Below are 16,078 nucleotides of genomic sequence, written 5' to 3' on the forward strand. Positions count from 1 at the left end.
ATTCATTAGGCCCTAATCTTTAGTATTTCACATGACTGGGCAGGGGCACAGCCATGGGTGGGCCTGGAAGGGCATAGACCCACCCACTGGGGAGCCAGGCCCAGCCAATCCAAATGAGTTTTTCCCCACAAAAGGGCTTCATTACAAACAGAAATACTCCTCAGTTTCATCAGCTGTCTGGGTGGCTGGTCTCAGATGATCCCACAGGTGAAGAAGTTGGCTGTGGAGGTCCTGGGCTGGCGTGGCAAAAAAAAAACGTTGGAGGTGGCTTATGATAGTGAAATGAACATTCAATTCTCTGGCAACACCTCTGGTGAAGATTCCTACAGTCAGCATGCATATTGCACGCTCCCTCAAAACTTCAGTGGCATTGTGTTGTGTGACAAAACTGCACATTTTAGAGTGGCCTTTTATTGTCCCCAACACAAGGTGCACCTGTGTAATGATCATGCTGTTTAATCAGCTTCTTGATATTACACACCTTTCAGGTGGATGGATTATCTTGGCAAAGGAAAAATGCTCAATAACAGGGATGTAAACAAATGTGTCCATAAAATTTGAGAGAAATAAGCTTTTTGTGCATATGGAAAATTTCCAGGATCTTTTATTTCAGTTCGTTTATATTTCTGTTCTGTATACATATATACAGTTGAAGTCGGAAGTGTACATACACCATAGCCAAATACATTTAAACTCAGTTTTTCACAATTCCTGACATTTAATCCTAGTAAAAATTCCCTGTTTTAGGAATTATGAATGTGTAATGTCAGAATAATAGTAAAGAGAATTATTTATTTCAGCTTTTATTTCTTTCATCACATTCCCAGTGGGTCAGAAGTTTACATACACTCAATTAGTATTTGGTAGCATTGCCTTTAAATTGTTTAACTTGGGTCAAATGTTTCAGGTCGCCTTCCACAATCTTCCCATAATAAATTGGGTGAATTTTGACCCATTCCTCCTGACAGAGCTGGTGTAACTGAGTCAGGTTTGTAGGCCTCCTTGCTCGCACACGCTTTTTCAGTTCGGCCCACAAATGTTCTATAGGATTGAGGTCAGGGCTTTGTGATGGCTACTCCAATACCTTGACTTTGTTGTCCTTAAGCCATTTTGCCACAACTTTGAAAGTATGCTTGGGGTCATTGTCCATTTGAAAGACCCATTTGCGACCAAGCTTTAACTTCCTGACTGATGTCTTGAGATGTTGCTTCAATATATCCACATAATTTCCTCTCCTCATGATGCCATCTATTTTGTGAAGTTCACTAGTCCCTCCTGCAGCAATGCACCCCCACAACATGATGCTGCCACCCCCGTGCTTCACGGTTGGGATGGTGTTCTCCCCCTTTCTCCTCCAAACATAACGATGGTCATTATGGCCAAACAGTTCTATTTTTGTTTCATCAGACCAGAGGACATTTCTCCAAAAAGTACAATCTTTGTCCCCATGTGCAGTTACAAACCGTAGTCTGGCTTTTTGATGGCGGTTTTAGAGCAGTGGCTTCTTCCTTGCTGAGCAGCCTTTCAGGTTATGTCAATATAGGACTCATTTTACTGTGGATACAGATACTTTTGTACCTGTTTCCTCCAGCATCTTCACAAGGTCCTTTGCTGTTGTTCTGGAATTGATTTGCACTTTTGGCACCAAAGTACGTTCATCTCTAGGAGACAGAACGCGTCTCCTTCCTGAGCGGTATGACGCCTGTGTGGTCATATGGTGTTAATACTTGCGTACTATTGTTTGTACAGATGGTACCTTCAGGCATTTGGAAATTGCTCCCAAGGATGAACCAGACTTGTGGAGGTCTACCATTTGGCTGATTTCCTTTGATTTTCTCATGGTGTCAAGCAAAGAGGCACTGCGTTTGAAGGTAGGCCTTGAAATACATCCACAGGTACACCTCCAATTGACTCAAATGATGTCAATTAGTCTATCAGAAGCTTCTAAAGCCATGACATAATTTTCTGGAATTTTCCAAGCTGTTTAAAGGCACAGTCAACTTAGTGTATGTAAACTTCTGACCCACTGGAATTGTGATACAGTGAATTCTAAGTGAAATAATCTGTCTGTAAACAATTGTTAGAAAAATTACTTGTGTCATGCACAAAGTAGATGTCCTAACCGACTTGCCAAAACTAGAGTTTGTTAACAAGAAATGTGTGGAGTGGTTGAAAAATGAGTTTTAATGATTTCCAACCTAAGTGTATGTAAACTTCAACTGTAAAACATATATAATTGTTTGCTTCCTCTTGGGCCCCCTAAGGTGCTGGGCCCAGGGGCTTCAGCCCTGGTAAGCCCCCGCATGAATCCGGCCCTGCCTTCCCCAATGCAATGCTTTTAAATCCATAGACAGGTAATGTGCAAGTGCACACTTTGGGAGAAGTGTGAAGAATTGAGGCATCACTGTGCTATGGAAACAGACATTTATAGCCATCTTGGCCTATCAGAATGGCCTCCTCACTCACACACCTTCTTGTCGCTGAGGCCAGACACAGTGTCGATGTACTCCTCCTGGATCATGAAGGCTGCCAGGTTGGCCGTGTAGGAGGCCAGGAAGATGACAGCGAAGAAGGCCCACACCAGCACCATGATCTTACTGGTGGTTCCTCTGGGGTTTTCCACAGGCACTGAGTTATTGAAGACCAGAGCCCACAGCAGCCAGATAGACTTCCCTATGGTGAATTTAGAGCCCCCTGTCTCTGGATAGAGAGAGGTCGGGGGGAAGAGATAGGGGGGAGTGGGAGAGACAATGAGCGAGTGAGAGAGAGAGAGAGAGAGAGAGAGAGAGAGAGAGAGAGAGAGAGAGAGAGAGAGACAGAGAGAGAGAGACAGAGAGAGAGAGACAGAGAGAGAGAGACAGAGACAGAGACAGAGACAGAGACAGAGACAGAGACAGAGACAGAGAGAGAGAGAGAGAGAGAAATGGACATTGAATGGAAAATAAACATCCCCAGGGTACTACTCATACTGGTATGTAAACTCATCACGACTACTTCAATTGCTTCAATGGTGATAACCTGAAATAATAATGACCATACTGTAATAAATGACTTACTCTTTGCACTTTGCAGGCTGCGGTTGTAGCCGACGGGACTGAAGAACTCGAAAATAAAGACTGTGACAGCGACCACGGAGAGGCACATGACGAACATCATCACCCACACAGCTGGGCTGTATGGCTCTGAAACATCACATCAGAAAGACAAGGGTTCTGTTCCAAGGTTTATCGCTAGCTTGCTACTAGCTATTGACACTTCCCAAATGGTACCCTACAATTCCCTATATATAGTGGGGTCCGAAATGATCGACACCCTTGATAAAGATAATGATTGTATAAAATAAATAATTAGAACAGCTATATTGTATGCTCCCAAAAATTGGGTAATTATATTATTTTATACTAATAAAACTGCTTAGAGACAAATATTTTGTTAGTAATACCTTTTTTCTCAAAAAGGTATGGGGCAAAATTATTGACACCCCTAAATATTCTTATAAATAAAGTAGTCAAAGGTTTGCTAAAGATACTTATAAATAAAGTAGTCAAAGGTTTGCTAAAGATACTTATAAATAAAGTAGTCAAGGGTTACTAAACCTTTGACTACTTTATTTAAAATAATATTTAGGGGTGTCAATAATTTTGCCCCCTACCTTTTTGAGGAAAAAAAATATTACTTGTTCAACAAAATCTCTTTCTCTGAGCAGTATTAGTATAAAATAATATACTTTCAAAATGTTTCTACATTTGATCCCATATTCTACATTGGGTCCCATATTCCTAGCACGCAATGACTACACAAAGCTTGTGACTCTACGAACTTGTTGGAGACATTTGCATTTTGGTTTTGTTTCAGATTGTTTTGTGCCCAATAGAAATTAATTGTAAATATTGTAATGTATCATTTTGGAGTCACTTTTATTGTAAATAAGAATAGAATATGTTCCTAAAACCTTCTACGTTAATGTGGATAATCCTAAATGAATCGTGAATAATGATGAGTGAGAAAGTTACAGCGGGTCAAAGAACGTACCCCCAAGACATGCTAACTTCTCACCATTACCAACAACAGGGGAGGTTAGCGTTTCTTGGGTGTATCATCTTTGACCCGCTGTAACTTTCTCACTCATCATTATTCACGATTCATGAAGGATTATCCCTAATCATGGTAGCATCCACATTCATGTAGAAGTGTTTAGAAACATATTATATTCTTATTTACAATAAAAGTGACTCCAAAATGACACAATAATCATCTGAAATACAACCGAAACGAACTGCAAATGCATCCAACAAGTTTGTAGAGCTTGACGCAGTCCTTGCATGCTAGGATTATGGGACCAAATACTAAACTTTTGACTACTTTATTTATAAGAACCTTTAGGGGTGTCAATATTTTTTTTAAATACAGTATAGCTCAGTATTTCAATTATTTATTTTATACAATCATTATCGCTCATATTTATCAAGGATGTCAATCATTTGGGACCCCACTGTAGTGCACTACTTTTTGGTAGAGCCCATTGAGCCCTCTGCAAAAGTAGTACACTACATAGGTAACAGGGTGCCATTGGGACACAGCCAATGTATTGGACATGCATTAGATGGTTGCTCGACCTCATCCCTTTAATAAGGCTTGTAAATGGACAAAGTTTCGATCCAAGAGTGGATGCACATTGTGCATTTACTAGCCTTATTAAATATATAAGTGTATGTGGTGGAGCATTTGTGTATGTTAGTTTTTACATGGCCCAGCAACCCTCTAACAAGTGATGTGTGTTTAACTATACAGACAGATTACAGGCATGCATTCTAAGTGGTATGCTAGCATTGACATTGGAACATAGCCAAGGAGGGAATTCTACAAAAAAAGCCATTCTCAAACCACTACACTCGTGCCATCGAATCCCCGAGCTGACAAGGTAAAAATCTGTCGTTCTGCCCCTGAACAAGGCAGTTAACCCATTGTTCCTAGGCCGTCAATGAAAATAAGAATTTGTTCTTAACTGACTTGCCTAGTTAAATAAAGGTAAAATATATATATTTTTTAAATAGGTAAAGATAGGAGGCATTTAAAGGGATTGTTTTGTGGTAACACGATGTTGATTGGATACCTGTGACGTAACTAATTATGCATGTGTTATTACAAAGTAATGAAGCAATTGCTCTGTAATTGCATAGTAATGAAATTAAGATGTTTTTGTTATTACACAAGAGGAATCAGGAATGGTCTTTAAATCATTTTTGGAGGTTCATATTCTGTCTGACCTTAGTCATAGAGGAGTAACCTACAATATCAAAAATACTAAGGTCAAAACAAGATGGTTGAGAAGAATGGTTGAAGGTCTCAAGAAAACAGCCTTACAAAAAGAGTCAGGCTTGAAGAGCCAAGATTTTCTTGGCAAGCGATTACTCTGGGCTCTGGCCAGCTAATACACACTAAGAGCAAACCAATGACCCTTAGGTTACCATCAAATCAGTGACCCTTGATTCAGACTAAATGGCCTTGGGGTAAAAAAAACTTCTGGGTGGCCATTGGATACAGAACATGTCCAGACTGTCTACTAAATCTTAGTTGACAGACAGATATAAGTCGGACATGAATCATTCAGGGGGAAAAACTACATCCAGTCTGTGTTGTTTGAGTGTCTGAAACTAAGACTACATCCAGTCTGTGTTGTTTGAGTGTCTGAAACTAAGACTACATCCAGTCTGTGTTGTTTGAGTGTCTGAAACTAAGACTACATCCAGTCTGTGCTGTTTGAGTGTCTGAAACTAAGACTACATCCAGTCTGTGCTGTTTGAGTGTCTGAAACTAAGACTACATCCAGTCTGTGTTGTTTGAGTGTCTGAAACTAAGACTACATCCAGCCTGTGTTGTTTGAGTTCATATCTGAACTAGCTTGTTTTACGTACAGCACAGCCGTCTCCTATGGCCAGATTGCTGTGTACTACAGAGTCATATCTGATGAGCTGCCATTACCTCGGTGCATTTCACACTGTATAATCTGGCTGCAGATTTAAACGTACCATCACGTCTCAATCGACAGCTGTAGGATTAAAATGTCTGCCTTGTTTGCAGACTGAGTCTCTCTACATGGTTGGGCAAAGACCAGAATTACGCTAAGGCGATTTGAAATGTAGAGGCGTTACCTTAGAGACATATTTTACTCTGAAATATTTTCACCATTCATTACCGAGGAGCAACATAGCCCATTAGAATACTGAATGGGTTTATGGATTTTATTTGAGAAGCCTGTGAAACATTGCTTGACAACTTTGATACTAAACCAAGAAAGAGAAATCAAGGTTTTCCTTGTTGATGGGGGATAATGTTGGTTGGGTTGTCAGGTGTTGTGTTACCATAGACCCTTCATAGCCCATCATAAGCCCTTCACAGCCCATCATAGGCCCTTCATAGCCCCTTCATAGCACATCATATGCCCTTCATAAGCTCTTAGTCTGCCCTGCTCACCAAGGAAGGCCGACGGCGAGACGGTGCCATTGCTACGGGAGACCATGACGCTGATGCCTGTCTCCACGAAGGGCACGGAGAACTCCACAGCCTCCGACCTCTCCTTGTTGACGGTCAGGGAGCCAATGGCCATGTCGGCCCGTTTATAAACCACCTGGTGGGCGGGAGGGGAACTGCAGTTAGGAACAGAAAAAAAACGGGCCCATTCACATTCACAGGCACTCACTTCCAGCTGTCTCAGTTGTAAAATGGTTACGTTAACGAGATTCGAGAGCGAGTTGAGCGACTGAGGAGCCTCGCAGCGAGAGAAAAGGGACACCGGCACCTGGTAGAAGGAGCCTAGTGTAACAGGGTTATATTGGTGATTCCCCTTGCCACTTTATTGTTAAGCCAATGGGTTTTTGGTTTTAGTTTTGTCTTGCCTTCACCTACTCAACATGGCATCTTATTGGCTGGTTTGCGTAGCTTGCTTACGAGGGAGGATGTTTCAGTTAGAATCGTCCCAGTGAACAAGCACCAAACCAACGGTAAGTTGTTGGTTGCAAAGCACTGTACGTCAAAAGTGATTTTTATACTCCCAAGTGATGATTTAAATGTACAATTTATATCAACCGGTTTGTAAATGTTATTCGAACATCACACATAAGATGCAGTGTTTTTTGGAGAATATTGGTTGTGCATTTTGTTGTAAAGAATTCCCGCCAGTACTAGCTAGCAACTTACTGTGTCTGGTGGGGGGGGTTCATATATTTTGTACAGTGCGTGAGTGCAGAGTTGGATGGTGAGCCGTGCATTGCATGACGTGCAATTTTGTGCTGTTCCTATCAGGTACATTGTTAAAGATATTATATTGTATATTGTAATTGTATTATTTTGGTAACTACATGCCCAGTGAACAAGCACCAAACCAACGTGCGTGAGTGCAGAGTTGGATGGTGAGCCGTGCATTGCATGACGTGCAATTTTGTGCTGTTCCTATCAGAATAAATCTCCATGACTGGTGCTACACGTTGGAATTCGTGTCGAGGATTGATTGTACACAACGCAAGAAGAGTACTGTTACACTAGCACCCGGAGGCTGTGTAAGCACAACAACACACCCTTAGCCGTGCTGGTATATAACATCCCCTTCTCTGTTAACCACCCGTATTAATCCCGGCCCTCAGAGGGGGATTGGCTTCCCTGGAAATAACGAGGCATCTGCCCAAGTGTCAGGTTTGTGTACGGCGAAGTAGCAGAGTCAAATGCAGGACACAGGTGTTTGAGCGAAACACAAAACGTTTACTCAAAAATCACAGCAAAATTCCACAAAGGGAATAATTACAAAACATCATAAGAAAAAACAACAACCACTAACGTAACAAACAATCACGGACAAAACAGAAATGAAAGCCAGAGGGTTAAATAGGGAACATAATAGGGGAATTGAAACCAGGTGTGTAATTATGCAGACAAAACAAAACGAAACAGAAAAATGGATCGGTGGTGACTAGAAAGCCGGTGACGTCGACCGCCGAACACCACCCGAACAAGGAGAAGGGCCGACTTCGGCGGAAGTCGTGACACCAAGACTCCAAGCCAAACACTCCAGTTACTCTTCTATGGGAATACTAATCTATTTGACAGTTCTTAGTCTCATTCTGTCTCCACATTTACTTTTAGGGGATTTCGAGGAGGAATTGCATGGCACCCCTTGAATACGTTTTTGAATACAAAAAGAGAAAGAGAAGAATAAATGCATGACCCCTGACCTCCCCGACCATGCCATTCCACTGCCCATCACTCCCCCTCTTCCCGTGTCTGCCATTGGTCACCAGGTAGAGGTCATAGGAGAAGCCCACTATTTTGGCCAATCGCTTGAGGACGTCAATGCAGAAGCCTTTGCAGCAGTGCTTCGACGATTTCTCATCCACCGGCACACTGTGGTTACAGAGAGAGAGGGGGAGGGAAGGAGAGAAAGACAGGGAGGGAGAGGGTAGAGACAGGAGGCAGAGGAGAGAGAGAAACAGAAGGGAGACACAGAAGGGCAAGGAGGAATGTATGAATTATTAGCGAGAGCTGTAGTAGCTGGATCAATACTGCCTGTAGTTGGACTGCTCAGTTTTAGAGAGGGGAGGCACATCAGGACAGACAGGAGAGGAGAAGGAGGACTGCATTAAAACAGGATTAAATGCTATTTTTCTGTGTGGGTTACCCTCAGCAGGGGACAAGGAGATTTAACAGGACATACGTGAACTCTTTCCAAGCATGTAGCTTTACAACAGGGAAGTCAACCGAAAAAGCCTGATGGTAGATCAAAAGCTGCATTTATCTGGGCAAACATCAATGCGTGGTCCCTCCCTGTATGCCCACTATGATAACCCATCAGTCAGTGCAGGTTTCAAGATTCTAATGGAATGTTCAAAGTAGGCTAATTAAATGGGCCAATCTCCCTGAGCAAATCAAACTGATGGATCTTTCAGCAGGCCTTGTTACCAGGCATCAGAGACAGACTGGGAACACACAACACACTCATCAGACCTTTAGAGACCAGGGCAGACTGTGAAACACTGAGTGAGAGTTTATAAAAGAGGACAAGAGAGAATATACAACAGCATGTCAATAAGAAAAACGGGCAAGGCACGTGTTTACTGGTTAGACTAAGCCGCATCCAAAAAAGTTACTTTAAGGGGAAACTTCAATCAAAAGTTCACATTTGAGGTTTTGTTTGGAACTTTTTAATATTTAAAATAATATTTTTATGAGTGTACAAAACATTAGGAATGCCTTCCTGTTATTGAGTTGCACCACCTTTTGCCCTCAGAACAGCCTCGATTCGTCGGGGCATGGACTCTACAAGACGTCGAAAGCGTTACACAGGGATGCTGGCCCATGTCGTCCAATGTTTCCCACAGTTGTGTCATGTTGGCTAGACGTCCTTTGGGTGGTGGACCATTCTTGATACACATGGGAAACTGCTGAGCATGAAAAAACCAGCAGTGTTGCAGTTCTTGACACACTTAACCCGGTGTGCCTGGCACCTACTACCATACCCTGTTCAAAGGCAGTTAAATCTTTTGTCTTGCCCATTCACCCTCTGAATGACACACACAATCCATGTCTCAATTCTCTCAAGGTTTTAAAATCTTTCTTTAACTCCCCTTCATCTACACTGACTGAAGTGGATTTATCAACTGACATCAATAAGGGATCATAGCTTTCACTTGGTCAGTCTATGTCATGGAAAGAGCAGTTGTTCCTAAGGTTTTGTACGCTCACTGTATAAAGACATTTTTAAGCTCAAAGGCTATATTATTTATTTACCACAATTCAGATGCTAAATCTTTACAAATTCTCTCCAATTATTTTCCCTGAATGCCTCGAGGAGAGGGAATGTAACCCTGTGACATCATACTTTTAGGAGTTATGTCCTTTTTAGTTAGTGTGGAGTAAAGCACTGTATATGAAACACACTCTCAATAAACTATATGAATAATGAGGATCAACATGGCCGACCACGATTTTTGAATGAAATTCCCCTTTACACTTATGATAGTTACAACATTTAAACTACGTCGGTTACATGTTGGTCATGGTTAAAACATCTGCATGGTTCGACCATGGTCTGTCATGCTTAAACATCGGCATGGTTAGACCATGGTCTGTCATGCTTAAACATCTGCATGGTTAGACCACGGTCGGTCATGGTAAAACATCCGCCCCAGTAGCAGGCCTTACTTGGTGGTGTTGAGCGGTAGTCTGCAGGGCACCGAGTCCCGGATGCAGGAGTTGGTGCCTGGGTCGGCTGGCTCCACAATGACAAAGGGCCTCTCCTCCAGGGTGACCACCTTGAGGTGCTGGGTGTCATCCAGCGGCTTGAGGAAGGAGCCGTAGCGTGAAAAGGGCTGGATGATGAGATCCAGAACACCGTTCTGCCACGTGCCAACCTGCAGGAGATTGTTCAGAGACACTCAGGAAGTATACGGAGCGCGAGGTGGAAAAGGGAAACCTTTGTGCGACACAGTGTGTCTCTTTTGTTCACCGCGCCGCTTTGTGGTAAGTGTGACATGTGCTAAACACTTTGAGAGTGTTCCAGTGTCTCAGCGGTCAAGCTAACATAGGAGACTGCATACCGGGGGAAATAAAAAGCAGAAGCGACCGCGACCTGTGTTGAAGTGATTCACAAATTAATTCAAGTAAGTCACTGTTTTCTGAAGCACCAATCCATCAGTTCTCCTTTGGGGTCACTTGAAGTTGTCTGGCTCGAATATGACTAGTTATGTAATAGTGCGTGTACATGTCGACCATGGAATGGCCTGCATTTTTATGTTATTATCTTCATATTTTGAATGGTGGTTATGTTATAGTATAGGGAACAGTAAGTTACAGTACTATGGAGACTATGAGCACACTGTAAATCATAAGTGGTCTGACTTTTCCATCATAAGAAACTGGTCAGAAACTGGTCCCAGAGCTCAATCATCCACTGCTTGTTCACTCCCCCTCTCCTGATCTGAGCCCAGAGCCCTCAGTAAATATACTCAGAGGAGATGGGAAATGAACTGAAGGAGCACTGCCGCAGGGACCATGTTATCATTCAGCTGCAACTGGGTCAGATTAGCCCACCTTGACACTGACAGTATGAAGGCAGTGGTGAAAAGTACTTAAGTAAAAAATACTTTAAAGTACTACTTAAGACGTTTTTGGGGGTGTCTATACTTTACTTTACTATTTATATGTTTGACAACTTTTACTTTTACTTCACTACACGCCTAAAGAAAATAATGTACTTTTTACTCCATACATTTTCCCTGACACCCAAAAGTACTAGTTCAATTTGGAATGTTTAGCAGGACAGGAAAATGATCCAATTCACACACTTGAACATCCTTGGTCATCCCTACTGATGATCTGGTGGAATCACTAAACACACATGCTTCGTTTGTAAAGGATGTCTGAGTGTTGGAGTGTGCCCCTGGCTATCCGTAAATAAATAAAAAACAAGAGCATCTTGCCATCTGGTTTGCTTAATATAAGAAATTTGAAATGATTCATATTTTAACTTTTGATATTTAAGTATATTTTAGCAATTACATTTATTTTTGATACTTATGTATATTTAAAACCAAATACTTTTGTACTTTTACTCAAGTAGTATTTTAATGGATGACATTCACCTTTACTTGAGTCATTTTCCACGAAGATATCTTTACTTCTACTCAAGTATGACGTTTGGGTACTTTTTCTACCGCCGTATAGAGGCGTGTTGAGCATATCCCGATTCATGCTGAACGAATTCTGGTGGTTGTGAATGGATATCAATGGAATCGCTAGGCCTTGAGGCAACGACATGGGTAAACATACAGAATAGTGAAAGGTTAGTTGAAAACAGCAGGAATGGAGTGAACGGAGAGCTGAGGCAAGAGCATTAGACGTCGAGTTAGCCTGTTAACGAAAGCTAACAAGGTTTACAAAACGTGAAGGAGGGGTATGTAGGCACATCCGATGGACTGTGATAGTGCGGTTAGCGTGGTTAGCAAGGTGAGGGGAGAGTGTGTGTGTGTGTGTGTGTGTGTGTGTGTGTGTGTGTGTGTGTGTGTGTGTGTGTGTGTGTGTGTGTGTGTGTGTGTGTGTGTGTGTGTGTGTGTGTGTGTGTGTGTGTGTGTGAGGATGTGTTAGCAAGACTTGATGGGGTGTGAGATGGTGGTTAGCCAGGTTAGCGAACGTGTCAGCTAATTAGAGGCTAGCGCGCTAACTCACTGACCTCCTCCCAGCCTTTCCCCTCGGTGTAGGAAATCACATCCAGCACTGGATTGGACAGGTAGCCGTCACTGTTGAACGAGTAGTCCCGGCCACTCAGCGTAATGTTACTGAAGAACCTGGAAGACAGGGAATGGAGTGAGAGAATGGCAGACAGAAAGAGAGAAATAGAAAGAGGGAAACAGAGAGAAATAGAGGGGCACACTAGACAACTTTCAGCACAGACAGACAGACAGACAGACAGACAGACAGACAGACAGACAGACAGACAGACAGACAGACAACAAAGAAACTGAGAAACAGACAAACGGAAAAACAAAGAAACGGAGAAGCAAGCTTCATGTTTTAGCTGGAAGTGACAGTGAAGGCAATGAGAGTGGCAGAGAGAGAGAGAGAGAGAGAGAGCACACAGCCATGCAATCTCCATAGACAAACATTGGCATTCAAATGGCCTTACTGAAGACCTCAGTGACTTTCAATGTGGCACCGTCATAGGATGCCACCTTTCCAACAAGACAGTTCATCAAATTCCTGCACTGCTAGAGCTGCCCAGATCAACTGTAAGTGCTCTTATTGTGAAGTGGAAACGTCTAGGCGCAACAACAGCTAAGCCGCAAAGTGGTAGGCCACATAAGCTCACAGAACGGGACCGCCGAGTGCTGAATCGTGTAGCGCATAAAAATCATCTGTCCTCGGTTGCAACACTCACCACCGAGTTCCAAACTGCCTCTGGGCCTCCCGGGTGGCGCAGTGGTCTAGGGCACTGCATCGCAGTGCTAGCTGCGCCACCAGAGTCTCTGGGTTCGCGCCCAGGCTCTGTCGCAGCCGGCCGCAACCGGGAGGTCCGTGGGGCGACGCACAATTGGCATAGCGTCGTCCGGGTTAGGGAGGGTTTGGCCGGTAGGGATATCCTTGTCTCAGTATGTAAAATGTAATAAAAAAATAAATAAATAAATGTATATAACAAAATGTATGCACTCTACTGTAAGTCGCTCTGGATAAGAGCGTCTGCTAAATGACTAAAATGTCAAATGTAAAAAATGGAAGCAAAGTCAGCACAATAACTGTTTGTTGGGAGCTTCATGAAATGGGTTTTCATGGCCGAGCAGCCGCACACAAGCATAAGATCACCATGCGCAATGCCAAGCGTCGGCGAGAGTGGTGTAAAGCTCGCCGCCATTGGACTCTGGAGCAGTGGAAACGCGTTCTCTGAAGTGGTGAATCATACTTCACCATCTGCCAGTCCGACGGATGAATCTAGGTTTGGCGGACGCCAGGAGAACACTACCAGCCCAAATGCATAGTGCCAACTGTAAAGTTTGGTGGAGGAGGAATAATGGTCTGGGGCTGTTTTTAATGGTTCAGGCTAGGCCCCTTAGTTCCAGTGAAGGGAAATCTAAATGCTACAGCATACAATGACATTCTAGACAATTCTGTGCTTCCAACTTTGTGGCAAAAGTTTGGAGAAGGCCCTTTCCAGTTTCAGCATGACAATGCCCCCGTGCACAAAGCAAGGTCCATACAGAAATGTTTTTTCGAGTTCAGTGTGGAAGAACTTGACTGGCCTGCAGAGCCCTGACCTCAACCCCATTGAACACCTTTGGAATGAATTGGAACACCGACTGCGAGCCAGGCCTAACCGCCCAACATCAGTGCCCGACCTCACTAATGTTCTTGTTGCTGAATGGAAGCAAGTCCCCGTAGTAATGTTCCAACATCTAGTGGAAAGCCTTCCCAGAAGAGTGGAGGCTGTAGTAGAACCAAAGGGGGGGACCAACTCCATACTAATGCCCATGATTTTGGAATGAAATGTTCGATGAGCAGGTGTCCACATACTTTTGGCCATGTCATTTATCTTCCATGTGTTCTTCAGCTGCAAGCTTTGTACTTGAAAGATACAACAAATGGAAGGGGGAGAGTGGCAGGGTGGCAGGGTGAGAGACAGCAGGACGCAGGTGGGCTGTTAGGCACTACACTAGAGAGCTCTCTATGTCCCAAGCTGCTTGTTATTGTGTTCCAGCCGAGTACAGTTACAGGCAGCTACGTGACATGAAATGTAAATAAATCAATGACTTGATGAACAAAACATGTGAACTTGCCTCTCAAGAGAGGGCTTTAGAGTAACCAGAGTTCTACAAAAGCCAGGTAGTTTCTGCATATCACATGGATAATGTGCAGTGTGTGTGAGTGTTTGAGACTTGCAAAGACTGCGGTATGCAGAGAGGTAGGGTAGGCAGGCTTTTTTCCATAATCTCCAACGCATCTGTAACTCTTTGATATCGAGAGTGCTAATGGCTTCCTAGCCCCACTCTTGATAATCAGGGGTAAAAGCTATAAAGCAAACCACACTAGCTGTTGGCTTTCATGTGGAATATTTTGCTGTTAGGGGTAGTCTGTCTGTTGCAGAGTCTGAGATGCTTCTGTGTCACCATGACAACACTGCACCTAAAAGCACCATTCACAGAGGACGCCGCCAGTCAGATAGAATGTTAAAAACCCAACACCGGTTTTGTTTTTCTCTCCTGTCCTTCGAAAGGCATTTGGGATTTGTCGGCAGCGGTTTCTTGTTGATTGAAGATGCCCTCATTTCATTTCCCACTTCCCTATTTATTTTGGCCATTATTTATACGAGGCTGTCACATAAAAAGCCTACTACACAATATGAGATTTTTTATTTACGTCTCAAACACTGCCCTCTCGTTGACTTCGCAAGAGAAATGAGCTGAACTATGATTTATAATTGATGGGTTTTTCGATATCATACAGTCGGAGGAATGATACGCATTCCGGCGCATGGTCAGACTGGCTGGAGCCCTATGGCATGGCTTTGGGCTATGTTGGTTTTCATATCCATCCTGTTGCTACTGTACATACAACGGGCAATGATGGCATGCAAAGTAATGCAATGCAATGCAAATGAGCTAGAGGGCCTTATACAGTATGTATGGAAGAGCTGTGTGAAGAAGTCATAAAGGGTTTCATTACTTTTTTATGACACCCACACCCATACCCTATTACACACAATCACGGTCACAAGCGATTCGTCAAAGCAAGCCCATGAAGAGAGCACTGACCCAAGCATAGAGAAATGAAATTAGGAAACGCCCTTGGTCTCTATTCTACATTCAAATGATCCTTTTATGGTTTGGAAAAAAGAGATACCCAAAAAAATCTGCTGACCAATATGGAACTATTCATCCCACCGTATGGTAGTTGCTTTTCTTATTTGATGAAAAAAGACAATGTTAGCATTCACTTCAACTCTGCAATGCCACTGATCGCTCTTGGTGAGTGCCATGTTGTCATGGCGACACACAGTCATTGACATTACATGTGTTTCCTCTGATGCCGATCATTGTGAGGTGAACAAACAACCAGAAGCTACGGACTATTTGAATGTAGATTTGTCTCCCGTGCCGGAACAAAGACAACTCATAATGGCTAATGCATTCAGACAGAGAGAGAAGGAGTCAGGGATAGAGAGAGCGAGAGGATAGGCAGAGAGAGAGAGAGAGAGAGAGAGAGAGAGACAGAGAGAGAGAGAGAGAGAGAGAAAGAAAGAAAGGGATGGAGGGTTTTGGGGGGGGGTGACTAGCTGTTTAAACATCAGACAACATTCAGTCGGATTTTAATGTACTCTCTTTTGAGCTACATTAGTATGTGCCCTCTTTATTAGATTCTCCCATGCCTTACTGATGCCAGCTTCTTCATTAGAAGGAAACTGGACGGGCCTAGTGGTGGGGGGGGGGGGGGGGGGGGGGGGGCTGTTCGTGGCTGTGTGTAACTGCCTCCGATATTTCTACCCTGCATTACACCACCATAACCAATTATCCAATTTACATGTAAAACGATGCCGCATCAGATC

At 43.3% G+C, this 16,078-nt stretch overlaps 1 protein-coding gene across 1 annotated transcript in view; it reads right to left on the reverse strand.

Moving 5' to 3' along the window:
• LOC120022348 (glutamate receptor ionotropic, NMDA 2D-like) overlaps positions 1–16,078 on the reverse strand; it is a 46,289-nt gene that overhangs the window by 12,062 nt on the left and 18,149 nt on the right. Inside the window, exons 4-9 of the mRNA XM_038966241.1 lie at positions 12,218–12,332; positions 10,192–10,400; positions 8,226–8,394; positions 6,475–6,628; positions 3,057–3,182; positions 2,471–2,700 (exon numbers count right to left, since the gene is read on the reverse strand). Of these exons, the coding sequence (XP_038822169.1) occupies positions 2,471–2,700; positions 3,057–3,182; positions 6,475–6,628; positions 8,226–8,394; positions 10,192–10,400; positions 12,218–12,332 (1,003 nt within the window). The remainder of the gene's footprint in view (positions 1–2,470; positions 2,701–3,056; positions 3,183–6,474; positions 6,629–8,225; positions 8,395–10,191; positions 10,401–12,217; positions 12,333–16,078) is intronic.

The sequence above is a fragment of the Salvelinus namaycush genome, chromosome 27, assembly GCF_016432855.1.
Source record: "Salvelinus namaycush isolate Seneca chromosome 27, SaNama_1.0, whole genome shotgun sequence".
NCBI classification, from domain to species: Eukaryota; Metazoa; Chordata; class Actinopteri; order Salmoniformes; family Salmonidae; genus Salvelinus; species Salvelinus namaycush.